General features: G+C 38.9%; 2 protein-coding genes across 2 annotated transcripts in view; one reads left to right on the plus strand and one right to left on the minus strand.

Moving 5' to 3' along the window:
* Positions 1–1,924, plus strand: part of BACE1 (beta-secretase 1) — a 40,072-nt gene extending 38,148 nt beyond the window's left edge. The window contains exon 9 of the mRNA XM_073657088.1: positions 790–1,924. Within this exon, the coding sequence (XP_073513189.1) occupies positions 790–1,031 (242 nt within the window). The 3' untranslated portion in view covers positions 1,032–1,924. The remainder of the gene's footprint in view (positions 1–789) is intronic.
* A 3,373-nt stretch (positions 1,925–5,297) lies between these two features.
* RNF214 (ring finger protein 214) overlaps positions 5,298–22,518 on the minus strand; it is a 35,585-nt gene continuing 18,364 nt past the window's right edge. Inside the window, exons 13-15 of the mRNA XM_073657104.1 lie at positions 6,155–6,247; positions 5,965–6,042; positions 5,298–5,654 (exon numbers count right to left, since the gene is read on the minus strand). Coding sequence (XP_073513205.1) covers positions 5,589–5,654; positions 5,965–6,042; positions 6,155–6,247 — 237 coding nt within the window. The 3' untranslated portion in view covers positions 5,298–5,588. The remainder of the gene's footprint in view (positions 5,655–5,964; positions 6,043–6,154; positions 6,248–22,518) is intronic.

The raw sequence follows: 22,518 nt of genomic DNA on the forward strand, positions 1-22,518 counted from the left end.
CACAGGATCCACCATTCACAATAGGTGATGTCACAGCTCACCTCCTCCCTTCACAAATCACCTTTGCACATACTCATTAGACGCTGTAACACAAATGATAGTCAGCATCTATTAATTGTGGTTAATGTGCATTTGTTGTTTCCTGAAAGAAAAGCAAGTTAGAGTCTAAAAGAAAAAAGTCCCAGTGATTAGGGTGAAAACTGCCAGATTTCTCATTTTTAAAGAAGATTGTGACCTTAATATTGGACCTTATTAATTAAATATCCTCTCTGTATAATGAGGTCGGACAGCTTTAAGGTTGGCCAGCCTTAAAGGGATTGTCCGCCTTTCGGGTCAGCTTTATTGTTTTTTTTTTACATAATTGCATGCGCTTTGGTCTAAATAAACAAATTTTGCAATTGGGTTTTATTAAACATTTGCCTTCTATAGCCTCTGTGCTGCACTGTCTATTGCTGGCTGCAGAATGAGTTAACTGAGAATCAGTCAGCGAGCTGGTTCTTACGATCTAACAGTAGAGTTTGTAACTCTGTTATCTTTTTTTCTGAGCTTTTCTCATCTGACTTATGACCACAGACCACATCAAAGTTGAATGTACAGGGAAAAAACAGCCTGTAAAAAAAAACAAAAAAAGGTACAAAATTTTTAATGAAACCCAATTGCAAAAATGATTTTTAGCCCAAAATACATGCATTTAAGTGGAAAGTAATCAAATATGGATAGTCACTCTAAGTTTCATGATCTCCCATGGTTATAAAGAAGTGATTTTGTAACTCAATTCTTATTTCACAGTTCATGACTATTCCCGCAAGGCTTCGGTGGACGGTCCATTTTACGCATCAGACTTGGAAGACTGCGGCTATAACACCCCACAGCTGGATGAGTCGGCGTTGATGACGACAGCCTACGTGATGGCGGGCGTCTGCGCCCTCTTCATGCTCCCCCTCTGTCTGATGCTGTTCCAGTGGCGCTGCTTCCGCTGCCTAAGACGATCACAAGATGATTTTGCTGATGACATTTCCTTGCTGAAATAAGAAATGGCATCTCTAAGCGTTCATAGGTGGCCGCCTCCGGGAAGCAGGAGGAGCGGGTGGCCTGTGCAGCGGGGTCTCGGGATGAAAAAAGCCATTGGTCCTGCGCAGGCGATGTCTACCAGAGAAGCCCGGACATGATGCAACCAAATGACGGATTATTTTGCAGCTTTACAATACAGCCTCCCTTGTCTTATGTAACAATGCTGAATACGATTATTAGGACAGAGGGAGCTCCGTTAACACAAAGCCATATTAATGACTAACCGAAAACTGCGTTCCCTGTTCTTCATGCTTAATGCTAATTCACAAGGGCCTTGGTTTGCTGGTGACATCCTAAATGATTGCAAAAAAAAAAAAAAGACAGAAAAAAAATGGGGTAGGAGCAAATGACAAAACATAGAGGAGGTGCAAAGGCTCCAAATCTGCACCAGCCCTATAGCTACAAGGTTCCATGTACAGGCATGGCGGTGGCACATACTAATGAACGGAGCACGGCCGCGAGTGCCGAAAGGTTAGATATCCCTCTCCAGTCCACAAGGGCTACCTTATATTATCGACCAAATGTTTACTAGACAGGAAACCTTACAGATCCAATATTCAGAAAATGAATGGTTTTTATATATTACATTCTGCCACACATAAACTATCAGCAGCTAAAGGGGCAAATGAGAGAAAAGGATATGGACAGTTGAGGCTTTTTTTTTTTTACTTAAATGTACGTATTTTTGGCTGGAACATAATTTTTGCAAAGGGTTTTATTAAAAAACTTGGACCGTTTTGGCTTCTACAGCCTCTACGTATCACTGTACATGGCAGACTCCAGTTACCAGTTCTTCTATTCATAATTGAGCTTAGAAGATTCAGAAGAAGAGAGATAAGAGTGACAGACCCTGCCATGTACTGTGATAGAGGCTGTAGAAAAAAAAATGCTTCAAAATTATCTCTCTTCTCTTGAATGAACTTCTAAGCTCAATTATGACTAGAACTGGCCACTGCCAGCTCATTCTACAGTTTGCTATGTACTGTGATAGAGGCTGTAGAAAAAAAAAAGTTTAAAAATTCTCTCTTGTTCTTATCGCTCTTCTCCTGAATGATCTTCTAAGCTCAATTATGAATAGAAGAACTGGTCACTGCTAGCTCTTTCTACAGTCTGTGATCTGTGATAGAGGCTGTAGAAAAAAAAAGCTTCAAAATGATCTCTCTTCTCCTGAGTTATCTTCTAAGCTCAATTATGACTAGAAGAATTGGTAACTGGTAGCTTATTCTACAGTCCGCTATGTACTGTGATAGAGGCTGCAGAAAAAAAAAAAAAATGTTCAGCATTTTTAATGAAATCCTATTACAAAAAATATTTTTAGCCAAATATACATGCATCTTATTAAAGAAAAAATACCCCAATGATGGCTCATATCCTTTAAGACCAGGCTAATTGGGGTTAAGCTGAAAATCCCAGCCTGACCACTTGTTGTCAGACTCTTAGTCAGGCCAGGATTTTCAGCTGTAACAGCATTGTACGTCCGTTTGATGTTGTTAGGTTAGTTCTGGGGATCAGACCCATGGTTGTGCTGAGATGTCCAGCTTTAATACGCTCACTATGCCTATGTGGAACCGATCTAAGGGAGAATTGTAATGAAAAACATTTAGAAAGGCTTGTCTGACAAGTCTGTTTTAGTCGGTACTTCGCCCTAATAAAACTTTTCTGTAGCATTTTTTCTTTCTTAGAGCTCTATGTTTTGTTGATCCTCTTTTATTCCTCCTGAAAATACATTCTCTATTTGACATTTAGATTGCTCTTGTCAAAGCGTTCCTACACAGTCTCTTGTCAAAGGCTGTGTAAGCATACATTTTCAGGAGGAATAACAGAGGAATGGAACAAGCCAGAGTTCTTAAAAAAAAAAAAAAAAAAAAAAAAAAAAAAAAAAATTAAGAAATTATATTTTACAGGAAAATACTAAGATTTTCCAAAACAGTAAAGTTCTTTAAAATGAGTTGTCCAGGACTGTGATATTGATAGTTAATCAACATCATATTGGTGGGGGTCTGACACTTGGCACTCCTATGATCAGCCGATCGATTGTGGTGCCGGACTCGCAGAGAACTGATATTGATGACCTATCCAAAAAGATAAGCCAGGAATATTGTATTCCTATATGATTTTAGATTCTGTTTTTCAAAAAATTATGCTCAGCCATCCCCCGTAAAACTTTTTTTTAATATGGACACCTTAATTGGGCTAAAAATATTTTTTGCAATTGGATTTCAATACAAATTTTGAAGTTTTGCTTCTACAGGCTGCAAAATGAGAGACTATCAGTGAGCTCATTCTGACAAGGAGACTTTTTTTCTGTCTCTTTCTGATCTTCTCTGTGCTGATTTGTGACTACAGACCACATTAAAGTTGAGCTGGTCATAAATCTGCTGAGAGGCACTCGGGAAAAGACAGAAGTGAGAGAAACTCACTGTCAGAAGCTCACTAATGGACTCTCAGTTAGCTCATTGTTTAGCCAGCAGATAGGAGGGAAACAAACAGATTGGCTTGTACAAACGGTGCAATCTTCTTAATAAAACCCAATTGCAAAAAATATTTTTTAGCCCAAAATAGACAAATTTGGGGATTTGAGGACCATTATACAATCTGATCCTACCTGTCGTCAGGTCTCAGACACAAGTTTTATGCAGGAAGGTGAACATATCGGGTAATCTGGATCCAGAAGACAAGGTGTGTAAGGGGGGAGACTATGAAAAAAGTGTCTTATCTAACTGTAAGTAACGATCATTACCCGTAATTGTTATATCTGTGGTACTAAAACAATCAGTAACAATTTCCTTTTTTTGATCATTTTTGTGTAACTATTACATATATTTGGTGTTAACAGTAAAAGGGACTTCACAAGCACGAGAAAAATTGTAAGTATTGGTACAAATAATGTCTTACACTTAGGACTATCCTTTCACACAAAACCTGTAAAAAAAAAAAACATGGTCGTGCTGCCCTCATCAGCGAGGTAAAGCCGATTTTAGTGCACATAACAGTCTAATATGTGCAGAAAATGTACTCATTCTCATGGCCTGTAATTTGACATTCACTGTTTTTTGGAGTGTTTGTTTCCTTTTTAATCAGAAACTGACCAGCACTATAGGTGCTAGAACTTCCTTTTCCCCTCCTTTCAGCCATTGTACAATAGTTTGCAGGCTCTGAACTGAACGCCTATCTCTGCCTTCCGCTTGTATGCAGTTTGGCAGGCAGGCAGAACAGGAGAAGAGACAAAGACCTACCCCTACTTCCTTTTGAAAAATAAAGCCCTGCCCCCCATTGTGTGTAGAGACAAAGACCCTCCTTCATGTAGAGAGACCCAGACCTGCCACACTTTCTGTACAGAGACAGACCCGCCCACACTTTCTGTACAGAGACAGACCCGCCCCCAGTTCCTATAGAGCGACAAAAACACACCTCCACTTCCTGTAGCGCATCAATGACACCCCCCCACTTCCTGTAGCACAAAGACACGCCCCCACTTCCTGTAGCACATCAAAGGCACGCCCCGACTAACTGTCTCAGAGACACGCCCCCACTTCCTGTATTGCATCAAAGACACGCCCCCACTTCCTGTATGACATCAAAGACACGCCCCCACTTCCTGTATCGCATCAGACACACCCCCACTTCCTGTATCGCATCAGACACGCCCCCACTTCCTGTATCGCATCAGACACGCCCCCACTTCCTGTATCACATCAGACACGCCCCCACTTCCTGTATCGCATCAAAGACACGCCCCCACTTCCTGTATCACCTCAAAGACACGCCCCCACTTCCTGTATCACCTCAAAGACATGCCCCCACTTCCTCCTTACCAACAATGTTAGTAAAATAGGCACTTTCAAGAATCGCCCCTCAGGGTCGGTTGCTTGCTTTTAGGTGGGATTTACATAAATCCCACTTCTTTTTTAAACCTGGGACAACCCTGAGTTTGGCAGGATATATCCCAACCGTAAGGACAGTCCCAGCAAATCCAGGACAACTGTGTCACAATAACTCAGAACTTGCACGAGACCTACGCAACTCATAATTAGTTATGGTGCCTGATTGATACATGTAGAACCATAAGTAAAAAATTATCGCATTCACATCCACTACTTATATCAGTCATATAGCAGCAGTGTCCCAGATGCTGGCTGTATAACACAGCTGGACCCCTCCTCAGAATGCTTCATATACCTACGGTGAGTCTTATATTAGGGTAGGGGTTAATATGCAACTCATACTAAAAAAAAACAAAAACTTTTATTACAGATATTCACACTTTCTTGTAGTTTTCTAAACTTTTTTTTTTAAAAATGGAGGAAGATCGTGCACCATCTATCCGCGTGGATCAGGATATAAGGCGTTGTTCACATGGATATACGGTTTAAGAAACAACTTTTCTGGAGGAGCTAAAGAGATGTTAAGTTAATCCAGAAAGGTTCATTATGGAGAACTTTCTGACGTGATGAAAGCATGAGGCACAGAGATGCGCACCACATTCATACTTCCAAGGGCTGCGAATCCATATCTGGCTAACGATGGCTCAGGCAGAATGGGCAGGAAGCGTCATGGCTGCTGGATGACCAGAGTTTGGCACACTGCACAATAAAAAAAACAACTTGCTTCAAAAATGATATATTTACACAATTGCGTACCTAAAATCACATCTCAGAATATATTGTGTTAATATATACATTTTTATTGCTTAGGAGCATTAGTTGCAAAAGTGCACACAGACTTTATAGCATTAACATTTACAAAGCAAGCTGCACCTCTGCTCAGATAAAAATGCAGTTTTTGCAATAACCCATTACTTAGCAAGAAAAACTGCAATATGCCAGCTTAATAGAAGTGCACAATTGTGAGCACACCTCCTCTGTAAAATAGCTAGCACTGCCCAATATTTACCTCTCGGTGTATGGCATGGCTGCAAGATACAGGCTGGCGGTCGTGTAGCTGTACAATCTTTTGGCATATGAAGCATACCTTAAAAAAAAAAAAAAAAAAAAAAAAAAAAAAAAAAAAAAGGGGGAAAATTGTTTTATCACCCCCAAAGACAATAGCATGGCTTTACTTACAGAAAAATGCTTTACGATACCTGTGGTCGCCCTGGATATCCTCCAAAACCTGGGAGCAGGAACGTAGGGGTTCTTTGTGCAGCTGGATACTGAGGCCTGCCATGGCCGATAGGCTGAAAAAAAACAAAAAAACAGCACGTCAGGTAAAATACTGCAAAATGCAAGTAAAACCTCTGCAGCGTGGCTTTTAACCAGCAGACTATGTGAAGTAGCTTCTGTCTTCAGGAGCAAACCGCTCCACTGCCCCCCTGCTTCTCGGGGAGCAGTGCGTTCCTGATGATTGACAGTTCGGACCTGTGGCACGGTTGAGCCATTGGCCAAAACAGACCATTTTCCGATTCTGCTGGCAGAGGAAGCTTTACTTCTGCAGCATTGGAGGAGCGCAGGAGCAAAGAGCTTGTAAGTGCAAGGAGGAGGGTGGTGGTCGCAAGAAGAGAGGAGGAGCCGGATCAAGACCAGCGACGTCCGTCAGACTGGAGACATATACAGCATTCTAGAATGCGGATACAATAGAATAGAGCGCATTCAGAATACAGCGTTCTAGAATGCGGATACAATAGAATACAGCGTTCTAGAATGCGGATACAATAGAAAACAGCACATTTAGAATACAGCGTTCTAGAATGTGGATACAATAGAATACAGCGCATTTAGAATACAGCGTTCTAGAATGCGGATACAATAGAATACAGCACATTTAGAATACAGCGTTCTAGAATGTGGATACAATAGAATACAGCGCATTTAGAATACAGCGTTCTAGAATGTGGATACAATAGAATACAGCGCATTTAGAATACAGCGTTCTAGAATGCGGATACAATAGAATAGAGCGCATTCAGAATACAGCGTTCTAGAATGCGGATACAATAGAATACAGCGTTCTAGAATGCGGATACAATAGAAAACAGCACATTTAGAATACAGCGTTCTAGAATGTGGATACAATAGAATACAGCGCATTTAGAATACAGCGTTCTAGAATGCGGATACAATAGAATACAGCACATTTAGAATACAGCGTTCTAGAATGTGGATACAATAGAATACAGCGCATTTAGAATACAGCGTTCTAGAATGCGGATACAATAGAATACAGCGTTCTAGAATGCGGATACAATAGAATACAGCGTTCTAGAATGTGGATACAATAGAATACAGCGTTCTAGAATGCGGATACAATAGAATACAGCACATTTAGAATACAGCGTTCTAGAATGCGGATACAATAGAATACAGCGCATTCAGAATACAGCGTTCTAGAATGCGGATACAATAGAAAACAGCGCATTTAGAATACAGCGTTCTAGAATGTGGATACAATAGAATACAGCGCATTTAGAATACAGCGTTCTAGAATGCGGATACAATAGAATACAGCGTTCTAGAATGCGGATACAATAGAATACAGCGTTCTAGAATGTGGATACAATAGAATACAGCGTTCTAGAATGTGGATACAATAGAATACAGCGCATTCAGAATACAGCGTTCTAGAATGCGGATACAATAGAATACAGCGCATTTAGAATACAGCGTTCTAGAATGCGGATACAATAGAATACAGCGCATTTAGAATACAGCGTTCTAGAATGTGGATACAATAGAATACAGCGCATTTAGAATACAGCGTTCTAGAATGCGGATACAATAGAATACAGCGTTCTAGAATGCAGATACAATAGAATGCAGCGTTCTAGAATGCGGATACAAAACAATACAGCGTTCTAGAATGTGGATACAATAGAATACAGCGCATTTAGAATACAGTGTTCTAGAATGCGGATACAATAGAATACAGCGTTCTAGAATGCGGATACAATAGAATACAGCGTTCTAGAATGCGGATACAATAGAATACAGCGTTCTAGAATGCGGATACAATAGAATACAGCGTTCTAGAATGTGGATACAATAGAATACAGCGCATTTAGAATACAGCATTCTAGAATGCGGATACAATAGAATACAGCGTTCTAGAATGTGGATACAATAGAATACAGCGTTCTAGAATGCGGATACAATAGAATACAGCGCATTTAGAATACAGCATTCTAGAATGCGGATACGATAGAATACAGCGTTCTAGAATGCGGATACGATAGAATACAGGGTTCTAGAATGCGGATACAATAGAATACAGGGTTCTAGAATGCGGATACAATACAGCGCATTTAGAATACAGCGTTCTAGAATGCGGATACAATAGAAAACAGCGCATTTAGAATACAGCGTTCTAGAATGCGGATACAATAGAATACAGCGTTCTAGAATGCGGATACAATATACTACAGAGCATTTAGAATACAGCGTTCTAGAATGCGGATACAATAGAAAACAGCGCATTTAGAATACAGCGTTCTAGAATGCGGATACAATAGAATACAGCGTTCTAGAATGCGGACACAATAGAATACAGCGTTCTAGAATGCGGATACAATAGAATACAGCGCATTTAGAATACAGCGTTCTAGAATGCGGATACAATAGAATACAGCGTTCTAGAATGTGGATACAATAGAATACAACGCATTTAGAATACAGCGTTCTAGAATGCGGATACAATAGAATACAGCGCATTTAGAATACAGCGTTCTAGAATGCGGATACAATAGAATACAGCGCATTTAGAATACAGCGTTCTAGAATGCGGATACAATAGAATACAGCGCATTTAGAACACAGCGTTCTAGAATGCGGATACAATAGAATACAGCGCATTTAGAATACAGCGTTCTAGAATGCGGATACAATAGAAAACAGCGCATTTAGAATACAGCGTTCTAGAATGCGGATACAATAGAATACAGCGTTCTAGAATGCGGATACAATATACTACAGAGCATTTAGAATACAGTGTTCTAGAATGCGGATACAATAGAAAACAGCGCATTTAGAATACAGCGTTCTAGAATGCGGATACAATAGAATACAGCGTTCTAGAATGTGGATACAATAGAATACAGCGCATTTAGAATACAGCGTTCTAGAATGCGCATACAATAGAATACAGCGTTCTAGAATGTGGATACAATAGAATACAGCGCATTTAGAATACAGCGTTCTAGAATGCGGATACAATAGAATACAGCGCATTTAGAATACAGCGTTCTAGAATGCGGATACGATAGAATACAGCGCATTTAGAATACAGCGTTCTAGAATGCGGATACAATAGAATACAGCGCATTTAGAATACAGCGTTCTAGAATGCGGATACAATAGAATACAGCGCATTTAGAACACAGCGTTCTAGAATGCGGATACAATAGAATACAGCGCATTTAGAATACAGCGTTCTAGAATGCGGATACAATACAATACAGCGCATTTAGAATACAGCGTTCTAGAATGCGGATACAATAGAAAACAGCGCATTTAGAATACAGCGTTCTAGAATGCGGATACAATAGAATACAGCGTTCTAGAATGCAGATACAATATACTACAGAGCATTTAGAATACAGCGTTCTAGAATGCGGATACAATAGAAAACAGCGCATTTAGAATACAGCGTTCTAGAATGCGGATACAATAGAAAACAGCGCATTTAGAATACAGCGTTCTAGAATGCGGATACAATAGAATACAGCGCATTTAGAAGACAGCGTTCTAGAATGCGGATACAATAGAATACAGCACATTTAGAATACAGGGTTCTAGAATGCGGATACAATACAATACAGCGCATTTAGAATACAGCGTTCTAGAATGTGGATACAATAGAATACAGCGCATTTAGAATACAGCGTTCTAGAATGCGGATACAATAGAATACAGCGTTCTAGAATGCGGATACAATAGAATACAGCATTCTAGAATGCGGATACAATAGAATACAGCGTTCTAGAATGCGGATACAATAGAATACAGCGCATTTAGAATACAGCATTCTAGAATGCGGATACAATAGAATACAGCGCATTTAGAATACAGCGTTCTAGAATGCGGATACAATAGAATACAGCGTTCTAGAATGCGGATACAATAGAATACAGCGTTCTAGAATGCGGATACAATAGAATACAGCGTTCTAGAATGTGGATACAATAGAATACAGCGTTCTAGAATGCGGATACAGCGCATATAGAATACAGCGTTCTAGAATGCGGATACGATAGAATACAGCGTTCTAGAATGCGGATACAATAGAATACAGGGTTCTAGAATGCGGATACAATAGAATACAGGGTTCTAGAATGCGGATACAATACAATACAGCGCATTTAGAATACAGCGTTCTAGAATGCGGATACGATAGAATACAGCGTTCTAGAATGCGGATACAATAGAATACAGCGCATTTAGAATACAGCGTTCTAGAATGCGGATACAATAGAATACAGCGTTCTAGAATGCGGATACGATAGAATACAGCGTTCTAGAATGTGGATACAATAGAATACAGCGCATTTAGAATACAGTGTTCTAGAATGTGGATACAATAGAATACAGCGTTCTAGAATGCGGATACAATAGACTACAGCGCATTTAGAATACAGCGTTCTAGAATGCGGATACAATAGAATACAGCGTTCTAGAATGCGGATACAATAGAATACAGCGTTCTAGAATGTGGATACAATAGAATACAGCGCATTTAGAATACAGCATTCTAGAATGCGGATACAATAGAATACAGCGTTCTAGAATGTGGATACAATAGAATACAGCGTTCTAGAATGCGGATACAATAGAATACAGCGCATTTAGAATACAGCATTCTAGAATGCGGATACGATAGAATACAGCGTTCTAGAATGCGGATACGATAGAATACAGGGTTCTAGAATGCGGATACAATAGAATACAGGGTTCTAGAATGCGGATACAATACAGCGCATTTAGAATACAGCGTTCTAGAATGCGGATACAATAGAAAACAGCGCATTTAGAATACAGCGTTCTAGAATGCGGATACAATAGAATACAGCGTTCTAGAATGCGGATACAATATACTACAGAGCATTTAGAATACAGCGTTCTAGAATGCGGATACAATAGAAAACAGCGCATTTAGAATACAGCGTTCTAGAATGCGGATACAATAGAATACAGCGTTCTAGAATGCGGACACAATAGAATACAGCGTTCTAGAATGCGGATACAATAGAATACAGCGCATTTAGAATACAGCGTTCTAGAATGCGGATACAATAGAATACAGCGTTCTAGAATGTGGATACAATAGAATACAACGCATTTAGAATACAGCGTTCTAGAATGCGGATACAATAGAATACAGCGCATTTAGAATACAGCGTTCTAGAATGCGGATACAATAGAATACAGCGCATTTAGAATACAGCGTTCTAGAATGCGGATACAATAGAATACAGCGCATTTAGAACACAGCGTTCTAGAATGCGGATACAATAGAATACAGCGCATTTAGAATACAGCGTTCTAGAATGCGGATACAATAGAAAACAGCGCATTTAGAATACAGCGTTCTAGAATGCGGATACAATAGAATACAGCGTTCTAGAATGCGGATACAATATACTACAGAGCATTTAGAATACAGTGTTCTAGAATGCGGATACAATAGAAAACAGCGCATTTAGAATACAGCGTTCTAGAATGCGGATACAATAGAATACAGCGTTCTAGAATGTGGATACAATAGAATACAGCGCATTTAGAATACAGCGTTCTAGAATGCGCATACAATAGAATACAGCGTTCTAGAATGTGGATACAATAGAATACAGCGCATTTAGAATACAGCGTTCTAGAATGCGGATACAATAGAATACAGCGCATTTAGAATACAGCGTTCTAGAATGCGGATACGATAGAATACAGCGCATTTAGAATACAGCGTTCTAGAATGCGGATACAATAGAATACAGCGCATTTAGAATACAGCGTTCTAGAATGCGGATACAATAGAATACAGCGCATTTAGAACACAGCGTTCTAGAATGCGGATACAATAGAATACAGCGCATTTAGAATACAGCGTTCTAGAATGCGGATACAATACAATACAGCGCATTTAGAATACAGCGTTCTAGAATGCGGATACAATAGAAAACAGCGCATTTAGAATACAGCGTTCTAGAATGCGGATACAATAGAATACAGCGTTCTAGAATGCAGATACAATATACTACAGAGCATTTAGAATACAGCGTTCTAGAATGCGGATACAATAGAAAACAGCGCATTTAGAATACAGCGTTCTAGAATGCGGATACAATAGAATACAGCGCATTTAGAATACAGCGTTCTAGAATGCGGATACAATAGAATACAGCGCATTTAGAACACAGCGTTCTAGAATGCGGATACAATAGAATACAGCGCATTTAGAATACAGCGTTCTAGAATGCGGATACAATACAATACAGCGCATTTAGAATACAGCGTTCTAGAATGCGGATACAATAGAATACAGCGTTCTAGAATGCAGATACAATATACTACAGAGCATTTAGAATACAGCGTTCTAGAATGCGGATACAATAGAAAACAGCGCATTTAGAATACAGCGTTCTAGAATGCGGATACAATAGAAAACAGCGCATTTAGAATACAGCGTTCTAGAATGCGGATACAATAGAATACAGCGTTCTAGAATGCGGATACAATAGAATACAGCATTCTAGAATGCGGATACAATAGAATACAGCGTTCTAGAATGCGGATACAATAGAATACAGCGCATTTAGAATACAGCATTCTAGAATGCGGATACAATAGAATACAGCGCATTTAGAATACAGCGTTCTAGAATGCGGATACAATAGAATACAGCGTTCTAGAATGCGGATACAATAGAATAAAGCGTTCTAGAATGCGGATACAATAGAATACAGCGTTCTAGAATGTGGATACAATAGAATACAGCGTTCTAGAATGCGGATACAGCGCATTTAGAATACAGCGTTCTAGAATGCGGATACGATAGAATACAGCGTTCTAGAATGCGGATACAATAGAATACAGGGTTCTAGAATGCGGATACAATAGAATACAGGGTTCTAGAATGCGGATACAATACAATACAGCGCATTTAGAATACAGCGTTCTAGAATGCGGATACGATAGAATACAGCGTTCTAGAATGCGGATACAATAGAATACAGCGCATTTAGAATACAGCGTTCTAGAATGCGGATACAATAGAATACAGCGTTCTAGAATGCGGATACGATAGAATACAGCGTTCTAGAATGTGGATACAATAGAATACAGCGCATTTAGAAGACAGCGTTCTAGAATGCGGATACAATAGAATACAGCACATTTAGAATACAGGGTTCTAGAATGCGGATACAATACAATACAGCGCATTTAGAATACAGCGTTCTAGAATGCGGATACAATAGAATACAGCGTTCTAGAATGCGGATACAATAGAATACAGCGTTCTAGAATGCGGATACAATAGAATACAGGGTTCTAGAATGCGGATACAATAGAATACAGGGTTCTAGAATGCGGATACAATAGAATACAGCGTTCTAGAATGCGGATACAATAGAATACAGCGTTCTAGAATGCGGATACAATAGAATACAGCGCATTTAGAATACAGCGTTCTAGAATGCGGATACAATAGAATACAGCGCATTTAGAATACAGCGTTCTAGAATGTGGATACAATAGAATACAGCGTTCTAGAATGTGGACACAATAGAATACAGTGTACTAGAATGCGGATACAATAGAATACAGCGTTCTAGAATGCGGATACAATAGGCTACAGCGCATCAAGAATACAGCGTTCTAGAATGCAGATACAATAGAATACAGCGCATTTAGAATACAGCGTTCTAGAATGCGGATACAATAGAATACAGCGCATTTAGAATACAGCGTTCTAGAATGTGGATACAATAGAATACAGCGCATTTAGAATACAGCGTTCTAGAATGCGGATACAATAGAATACAGCGCAATTAGAAAACAGCGTTCTAGAATGCAGATACGATAGAATACAGCGTTCTAGAATGTGGATACAATAGAATACAGCGTTCTAGAATGCAGATACAATATACTACAGAGCATTTAGAATACAGCGTTCTAGAATGCGGATACAATAGAAAACAGCGCATTTAGAATACAGCGTTCTAGAATGCGGATACAATAGAAAACAGCGCATTTAGAATACAGCGTTCTAGAATGCGGATACAATAGAAAACAGCGCATTTAGAATACAGCGTTCTAGAATGCGGATACAATAGAATACAGCGCATTTAGAATACAGCGTTCTAGAATGCGGATACAATAGAATACAGCGCATTTAGAACACAGCGTTCTAGAATGCGGATACAATAGAATACAGCGCATTTAGAATACAGCGTTCTAGAATGCGGATACAATAGAATACAGCGTTCTAGAATGTGGATACAATAGAATACAGCGTTCTAGAATGCGGATGCAATAGAATACAGCGCATTTAGAATACAGCGTTCTAGAATGCGGATACAATAGAATACAGCGTTCTAGAATGCGGATACAATAGAATACAGCGCATTTAGAATACAGCGTTCTAGAATGCGGATACGATAGAATACAGCGCATTTAGAATACAGCGTTCTAGAATGCGGATACAATAGAATACAGCGCATTTAGAATACAGCGTTCTAGAATGCGGATACAATACAATACAGCGCATTTAGAACACAGCGTTCTAGAATGCGGATACAATAGAATACAGCGCATTTAGAATACAGCGTTCTAGAATGCGGATACAATACAATACAGCGCATTTAGAATACAGCGTTCTAGAATGCGGATACAATAGAAAACAGCGCATTTAGAATACAGCGTTCTAGAATGCGGATACAATAGAAAACAGCGCATTTAGAATACAGCGTTCTAGAATGCGGATACAATAGAAAACAGCGCATTTAGAATACAGCGTTCTAGAATGCGGATACAATAGAAAACAGCGTTCTAGAATGTGGATACAATAGAATACAGCGCATTTAGAATACAGCGTTCTAGAATGCGGATACAATAGAAAACAGCGCATTTAGAATACAGCGTTCTAGAATGCGGATACAATAGAATACAGCGTTCTAGAATGTGGATACAATAGAATACAGCGTTCTAGAATGCGGATACAATAGAATACAGCGCATTTAGAATACAGCGTTCTAGAATGCGGATACAATACAATACAGCGTTCTAGAATGCGGATACAATAGAATACAGCGTTCTAGCATGTGGATACAATAGAATACAGCGTTCTAGAATGCGGATACAATAGAATACAGCGCATTTAGAATACAGCGTTCTAGAATGCGGATACGATACAATACAGCGCATTTAGAATACAGCGTTCTAGAATGCGGATACAATAGAATACAGCGTTCTAGAATGCGGATACGATAGAATACAGGGTTCTAGAATGCGGATACAATAGAATACAGCGCATTTAGAATACAGCGTTCTAGAATGCGGATACAGTAGAATACAGCGCATTTAGAATACAGCGTTCTAGAATGCGGATACAATAGAATACAGCGCATTTAGAATACAGCATTCTAGAATGCGGATACAATAGAATACAGCGTTCTAGAATGCGGATACAATAGAATACAGCGTTCTAGAATGCGGATACAATAGAATACAGCGTTCTAGAATGCGGATACAATAGAATACAGCGTTCTAGAATGCGGATACAATAGAATACAGCGTTCTAGAATGCAGATACAATAGAATACAGCGTTCTAGAATGCGGATACAATAGAATACAGCGTTCTAGAATGTGGATACAATAGAATACAGCGTTCTAGAATGCGGAAACAATAGAATACAGCGTTCTAGAATGTGGATACAATAGAATACAGCGTTCTAGAATGTGGATACAATAGAATACAGCGTTCTAGAATGCGGATACAATAGAATACAGCGCATTTAGAATACAGCGTTCTAGAATGCAGATACGATAGAATACAGCACATTTAGAATACAGCGTTCTAGAATGCGGATACGATAGAATACAGGGTTCTAGAATGCGGATACAATAGAATACAGGGTTCTAGAATGCGGATACAATAGAATACAGGGTTCTAGAATGCGGATACAATACAATACAGCGCATTTAGAATACAGCGTTCTAGAATGCGGGTACGATAGAATACAGCGTTCTAGAATGCGGATACAATAGAATACAGCGCATTTAGAATACAGCGTTCTAGAATGCGGATACAATAGAATACAGCGTTCTAGAATGCGGATACGATAGAATACAGCGTTCTAGAATGTGGATACAATAGAATACAGCGCATTTAGAAGACAGCATTCTAGAATGCGGATACAATAGAATACAGCACATTTAGAATACAGCGTTCTAGAATACGGATACAATACAGCGCATTTAGAATACAGCGTTCTAGAATGCGGATACAATAGAATACAGCGTTCTAGAATGCGGATACAATAGAATACAGCGTTCTAGAATGTGGATACAATAGAATACAGCGTTCTAGAATGCGGATACAATAGAATACAGCGCATTTAGAATACAGCGTTCTAGAATGCGGATACAATAGAATACAGCGCATTTAGAATACAGCATTCTAGAATGTGGATAAAATAAAATACAGCGTTCTAGAATGCGGATACAATAGAATACAGTGTTCTAGAATGCGGATACAATAGAATACAGCGCATTTAGAATCCAGCGTTCTAGAATGCGGATACAATAGAATACAGTGTTCTAGAATGTGGATACAATAGAATACAGCGTTCTAGAATGCGGATACAATAGACTACAGCGCATCAAGAATACAGCGTTCTAGAATGCGGATACAATAGAATACAGCGCATTTAGAATACAGCGTTCTAGAATGTGGATACAATAGAATACAGCGTTCTAGAATGCGGATACAATAGGCTACAGCGCATCAAGAATACAGCGTTCTAGAATGCAGATACAATAGAATACAGCGCATTTAGAATACAGCGTTCTAGAATGTGGATACAATAGAATACAGCGCATTTAGAATACAGCGTTCTAGAATGTGGATACAATAGAATACAGCGCATTTAGAATACAGCGTTCTAGAATGCGGATACAATAGAATACAGCGCATTTAGAATACAGCGTTCTAGAATGCAGATACAATAGAATACAGCGCATTTAGAATAGAGCGTTCTAGAATGTGGATACAATAGAATACAGCGCATTTAGAATACAGCGTTCTAGCATGCAGATACAATAGAATACAGCGTTCTAGAATGTGGACACAATAGAATACAGCGTTCTAGAATGCGGATACAATAGAATACAGCGCATTTAGAATACAGCGTTCTAGAATGTGGATACAATAGAATACAGCGTTCTAGCATGCAGATACAATAGAATACAGCGCATTTAGAACACAGCGTTCTAGAATGCGGATACAATAGAATACAGCGTTCTAGAATGTGGACACAATAGAATACAGCGTTCTAGAATGTGGACACAATAGAATACAGCGTTCTAGAATGTGGATACAATAGAATACAGCGCATTTAGAATACAGCGTTCTAGAATGTGGACACAATAGAATACAGCGCATTTAGAATACAGCGTTCTAGAATGTGGATACAATAGAATACAGCGCATTTAGAATACAGCGTTCTAGCATGCAGATACAATAGAATACAGCGTTCTAGAATGTGGATACAATAGAATACAGCGTTCTAGAATGTGGATACAATAGAATACAGCGCATTTAGAATACAGCGTTCTAGAATGCGGATACAATAGAATACAGCGTTCTAGAATGTGGATACAATAGAATACAGCGTTCTAGAATGCGGATACAATAGAATACAGCGCATTTAGAATACAGCGTTCTAGAATGCAGATACAATAGAATACAGCGCATTTAGAATACAGCGTTCTAGAATGTGGATACAATAGAATACAGCGCATTTAGAATACAGCGTTCTAGAATGTGGATACAATAGAATACAGCGCATTTAGAATACAGCGTTCTAGAATGCGGATACAATACAATACAGCGTTCTAGAATGCGGATACAATAGAATACAGCGTTCTAGAATGTGGATACAATAGAATACAGCGTTCTAGAATGCGGATACAATAGAATACAGCGCATTTAGAATACAGCGTTCTAGAATGCGGATACGATAGAATACAGCGCATTTAGAATACAGCGTTCTAGAATGCGGATACAATAGAATACAGCGTTCTAGAATGCGGATACAATAGAATACAGCGTTCTAGAATGCGGATACGATAGAATACAGGGTTCTAGAATGCGGATACAATAGAATACAGCGCATTTAGAATACAGCGTTCTAGAATGTGGATACAATAGAATACAGCGCATTTAGAATACAGCGTTCTAGAATGCGGATACAATAGAATACAGCGTTCTAGAATGCAAATACAATAGAATACAGCGTTCTAGAATGCGGATACAATAGAATACAGCACATTTAGAATACAGCGCTCTAGAATGCGGATACAGTAGAATACAGCGCATTTAGAATACAGCTTTCTAGAATGCGGATACAATAGAATACAGCGCATTTAGAATACAGCATTCTAGAATGCGGATACAATAGAATACAGCGCATTTAGAATACAGCGTTCTAGAATGCGGATACAATAGAATACAGCGTTCTAGAATGCGGATACAATAGAATACAGCGTTCTAGAATGCGGATACAATAGAATACAGCGTTCTAGAATGCGGATACAATAGAATACAGCGTTCTAGAATGTGGATACAATAGAATACAGCGTTCTAGAATGTGGATACAATAGAATACAGCGTTCTAGAATGCGGATACAATAGAATACAGCACATTTAGAATACAGCGTTCTAGAATGCGGATACGATAGAATACAGGGTTCTAGAATGCGGATACAATAGAATACAGGGTTCTAGAATGCGGATACAATAGAATACAGGGTTCTAGAATGCGGATACAATAGAATACAGCGTTCTAGAATGCGGATACAATAGACTACAGCGCATCAAGAATACAGCGTTCTAGAATGCGGATACAATAGAATACAGCGCATTTAGAATACAGCGTTCTAGAATGTGGATACAATAGAATACAGCGTTCTAGAATGCGGATACAATAGGCTACAGCGCATCAAGAATACAGCGTTCTAGAATGCAGATACAATAGAATACAGCGCATTTAGAATACAGCGTTCTAGAATGCGGATACAATAGAATACAGCGCATTTAGAATACAGCGTTCTAGAATGTGGATACAATAGAATACAGCGCATTTAGAATACAGCGTTCTAGAATGCGGATACAATAGAATACAGCGCATTTAGAATACAGCGTTCTAGAATGCAGATACAATAGAATACAGCGCATTTAGAATACAGCGTTCTAGAATGTGGATACAATAGAATACAGCGCATTTAGAATACAGCGTTCTAGAATGTGGATACAATAGAATACAGCGCATTTAGAATACAGCGTTCTAGCATGCAGATACAATAGAATACAGCGCATTTAGAATACAGCGTTCTAGAATGTGGATACAATAGAATACAGCGCATTTAGAATACAGCGTTCTAGAATGCGGATACAATACAATACAGCGTTCTAGAATGTGGACACAATAGAATACAGCGTTCTAGAATGCGGATACAATAGAATACAGCGCATTTAGAATACAGCGTTCTAGAATGTGGATACAATAGAATACAGCGCATTTAGAATACAGCGTTCTAGCATGCAGATACAATAGAATACAGCGCATTTAGAATACAGCGTTCTAGAATGTGGATACAATAGAATACAGCGTTCTAGAATGTGGATACAATAGAATACAGCGCATTTAGAATACAGCGTTCTAGAATGTGGATACAATAGAATACAGCGCATTTAGAATACAGCGTTCTAGAATGTGGATACAATAGAATACAGCGTTCTAGCATGCAGATACAATAGAATACAGCGAATTTAGAATACAGCGTTCTAGAATGTGGATACAATAGAATACAGCGTTCTAGAATGTGGATACAATAGAATACAGCGCATTTAGAATACAGCGTTCTAGAATGCGGATACAATAGAATACAGCGCATTTAGAATACAGCGTTCTAGAATGTGGATACAATAGAATACAGCGCATTTAGAATACAGCGTTCTAGCATGCAGATACAATAGAATACAGCGCATTTAGAATACAGCGTTCTAGAATGCGGATACGATAGAATACAGCGCATTTAGAATACAGCATTCTAGAATGCGGATACAATAGAATACAGCGCATTTAGAATACAGCGTTCTAGAATGTGGACACAATAGAATACAGCGTTCTAGAATGCGGATACAATAGAATACAGCGTTCTAGAATGTGGATACAATAGAATACAGTGTTCTAGAATGCGGATACAATAGAATACAGCGCATTTAGAATACAGCGTTCTAGAATGCGGATACGATAGAATACAGCGCATTTAGAATACAGCGTTCTAGAATGCGGATACAATAGAATACAGCGTTCTAGAATGCGGATACAACAGAATACAGCGTTCTAGAATGCGGATACAATAGAATACAGGGTTCTAGAATGCGGATACAATAGAATACAGCGCATTTAGAATACAGCGTTCTAGAATGTGGATACAATAGAATACAGCGCATTTAGAATACAGCGTTCTAGAATGCGGATACAATAGAATACAGCGTTCTAGAATGCGGATACAATAGAATACAGCGTTCTAGAATGCGGATACAATAGAATACAGCACATTTAGAATACAGCGTTCTAGAATGCGGATACAGTAGAATACAGCGCATTTAGAATACAGCGTTCTAGAATGCGGATACAATAGAATACAGCGCATTTAGAATACAGCATTCTAGAATGCGGATACAATAGAATACAGCGCATTTAGAATACAGCGTTCTAGAATGCGGATACAATAGAATACAGCGTTCTAGAATGCGGATACAATAGAATACAGCGTTCTAGAATGCGGATACAATAGAATACAGCGTTCTAGAATGCGGATACAATAGAATACAGCGTTCTAGAACGCGGATACACTAGAATACAGCGTTCTAGAATGTGGATACAATAGAATACAGCGTTCTAGAATGTGGATACAATAGAATACAGCGTTCTAGAATGCGGATACAATAGAATACAGCGCATTTAGAATACAGCGTTCTAGAATGCGGATACGATAGAATACAGCACATTTAGAATACAGCGTTCTAGAATGTGGATACGATAGAATACAGGGTTCTAGAATGCGGATACAATAGAATACAGGGTTCTAGAATGCGGATACAATAGAATACAGGGTTCTAGAATGCGGATACAATACAATACAGCGCATTTAGAATACAGCGTTCTAGAATGCGGATACGATAGAATACAGCGTTCTAGAATGTGGATACAATAGAATACAGCGCATTTAGAAGACAGCATTCTAGAATGCGGATACAATAGAATACAGCACATTTAGAATACAGGGTTCTAGAATGCGGATACAATACAGCGCATTTAGAATACAGCGTTCTAGAATGCGGATACAATAGAATACAGCGTTCTAGAATGCGGATACAATAGAATACAGCGTTCTAGAATGCGGATACAATAGAATACAGCGTTCTAGAATGTGGATACAATAGAATACAGCGTTCTCGAATGCGGATACAATAGAATACAGGGTTCTAGAATGCGGATACAATAGAATACAGGGTTCTAGAATGCGGATACAATAGAATACAGGGTTCTAGAATGCGGATACAATAGAATACAGCGTTCTAGAATGCGGATACAATAGAATACAGGGTTCTAGAATGCGGATACAATAGAATACAGGGTTCTAGAATGCGGATACAATACAGCGTTCTAGAATGCGGATACAATACAATACAGCGCATTTAGAATACAGCGTTCTAGAATGCGGATACAACAGAATACAGCGCATTTAGAATACAGCGTTCTAGAATGCGGATACAATAGTATACAGCGCATTTAGTATACAGCGTTCTAGAATGTGGATACAATAGAATACAGCGTTCTAGAATGTGGATACAATAGAATACAGCGTTCTAGAATGCGGATACAATAGAATACAGCGCATTTAGAATACAGCGTTCTAGAATGCGGATACAATAGAATACAGCGCATTTAGAATACAGCGTTCTAGAATGTGGATACAATAGAATACAGCGCATTTAGAATACAGCGTTCTAGAATGTGGACACAATAGAATACAGCGTTCTAGCATGCAGATACAATAGAATACAGCGCATTTAGAATACAGCGTTCTAGAATGCGGATACAATAGAATACAGCGCATTTAGAATACAGCGTTCTAGAATGTGGATACAATAGAATACAGCGCATTTAGAATACAGCGTTCTAGCATGCAGATACAATAGAATACAGCGCATTTAGAATACAGCGTTCT

Source organism: Phyllobates terribilis, unplaced genomic scaffold, assembly GCF_046119375.1.
Source record: "Phyllobates terribilis strain yellow unplaced genomic scaffold, ASM4611937v1 Scaffold_12__6_contigs__length_324123572, whole genome shotgun sequence".
Lineage (NCBI taxonomy): Eukaryota > Metazoa > Chordata > Amphibia > Anura > Dendrobatidae > Phyllobates > Phyllobates terribilis.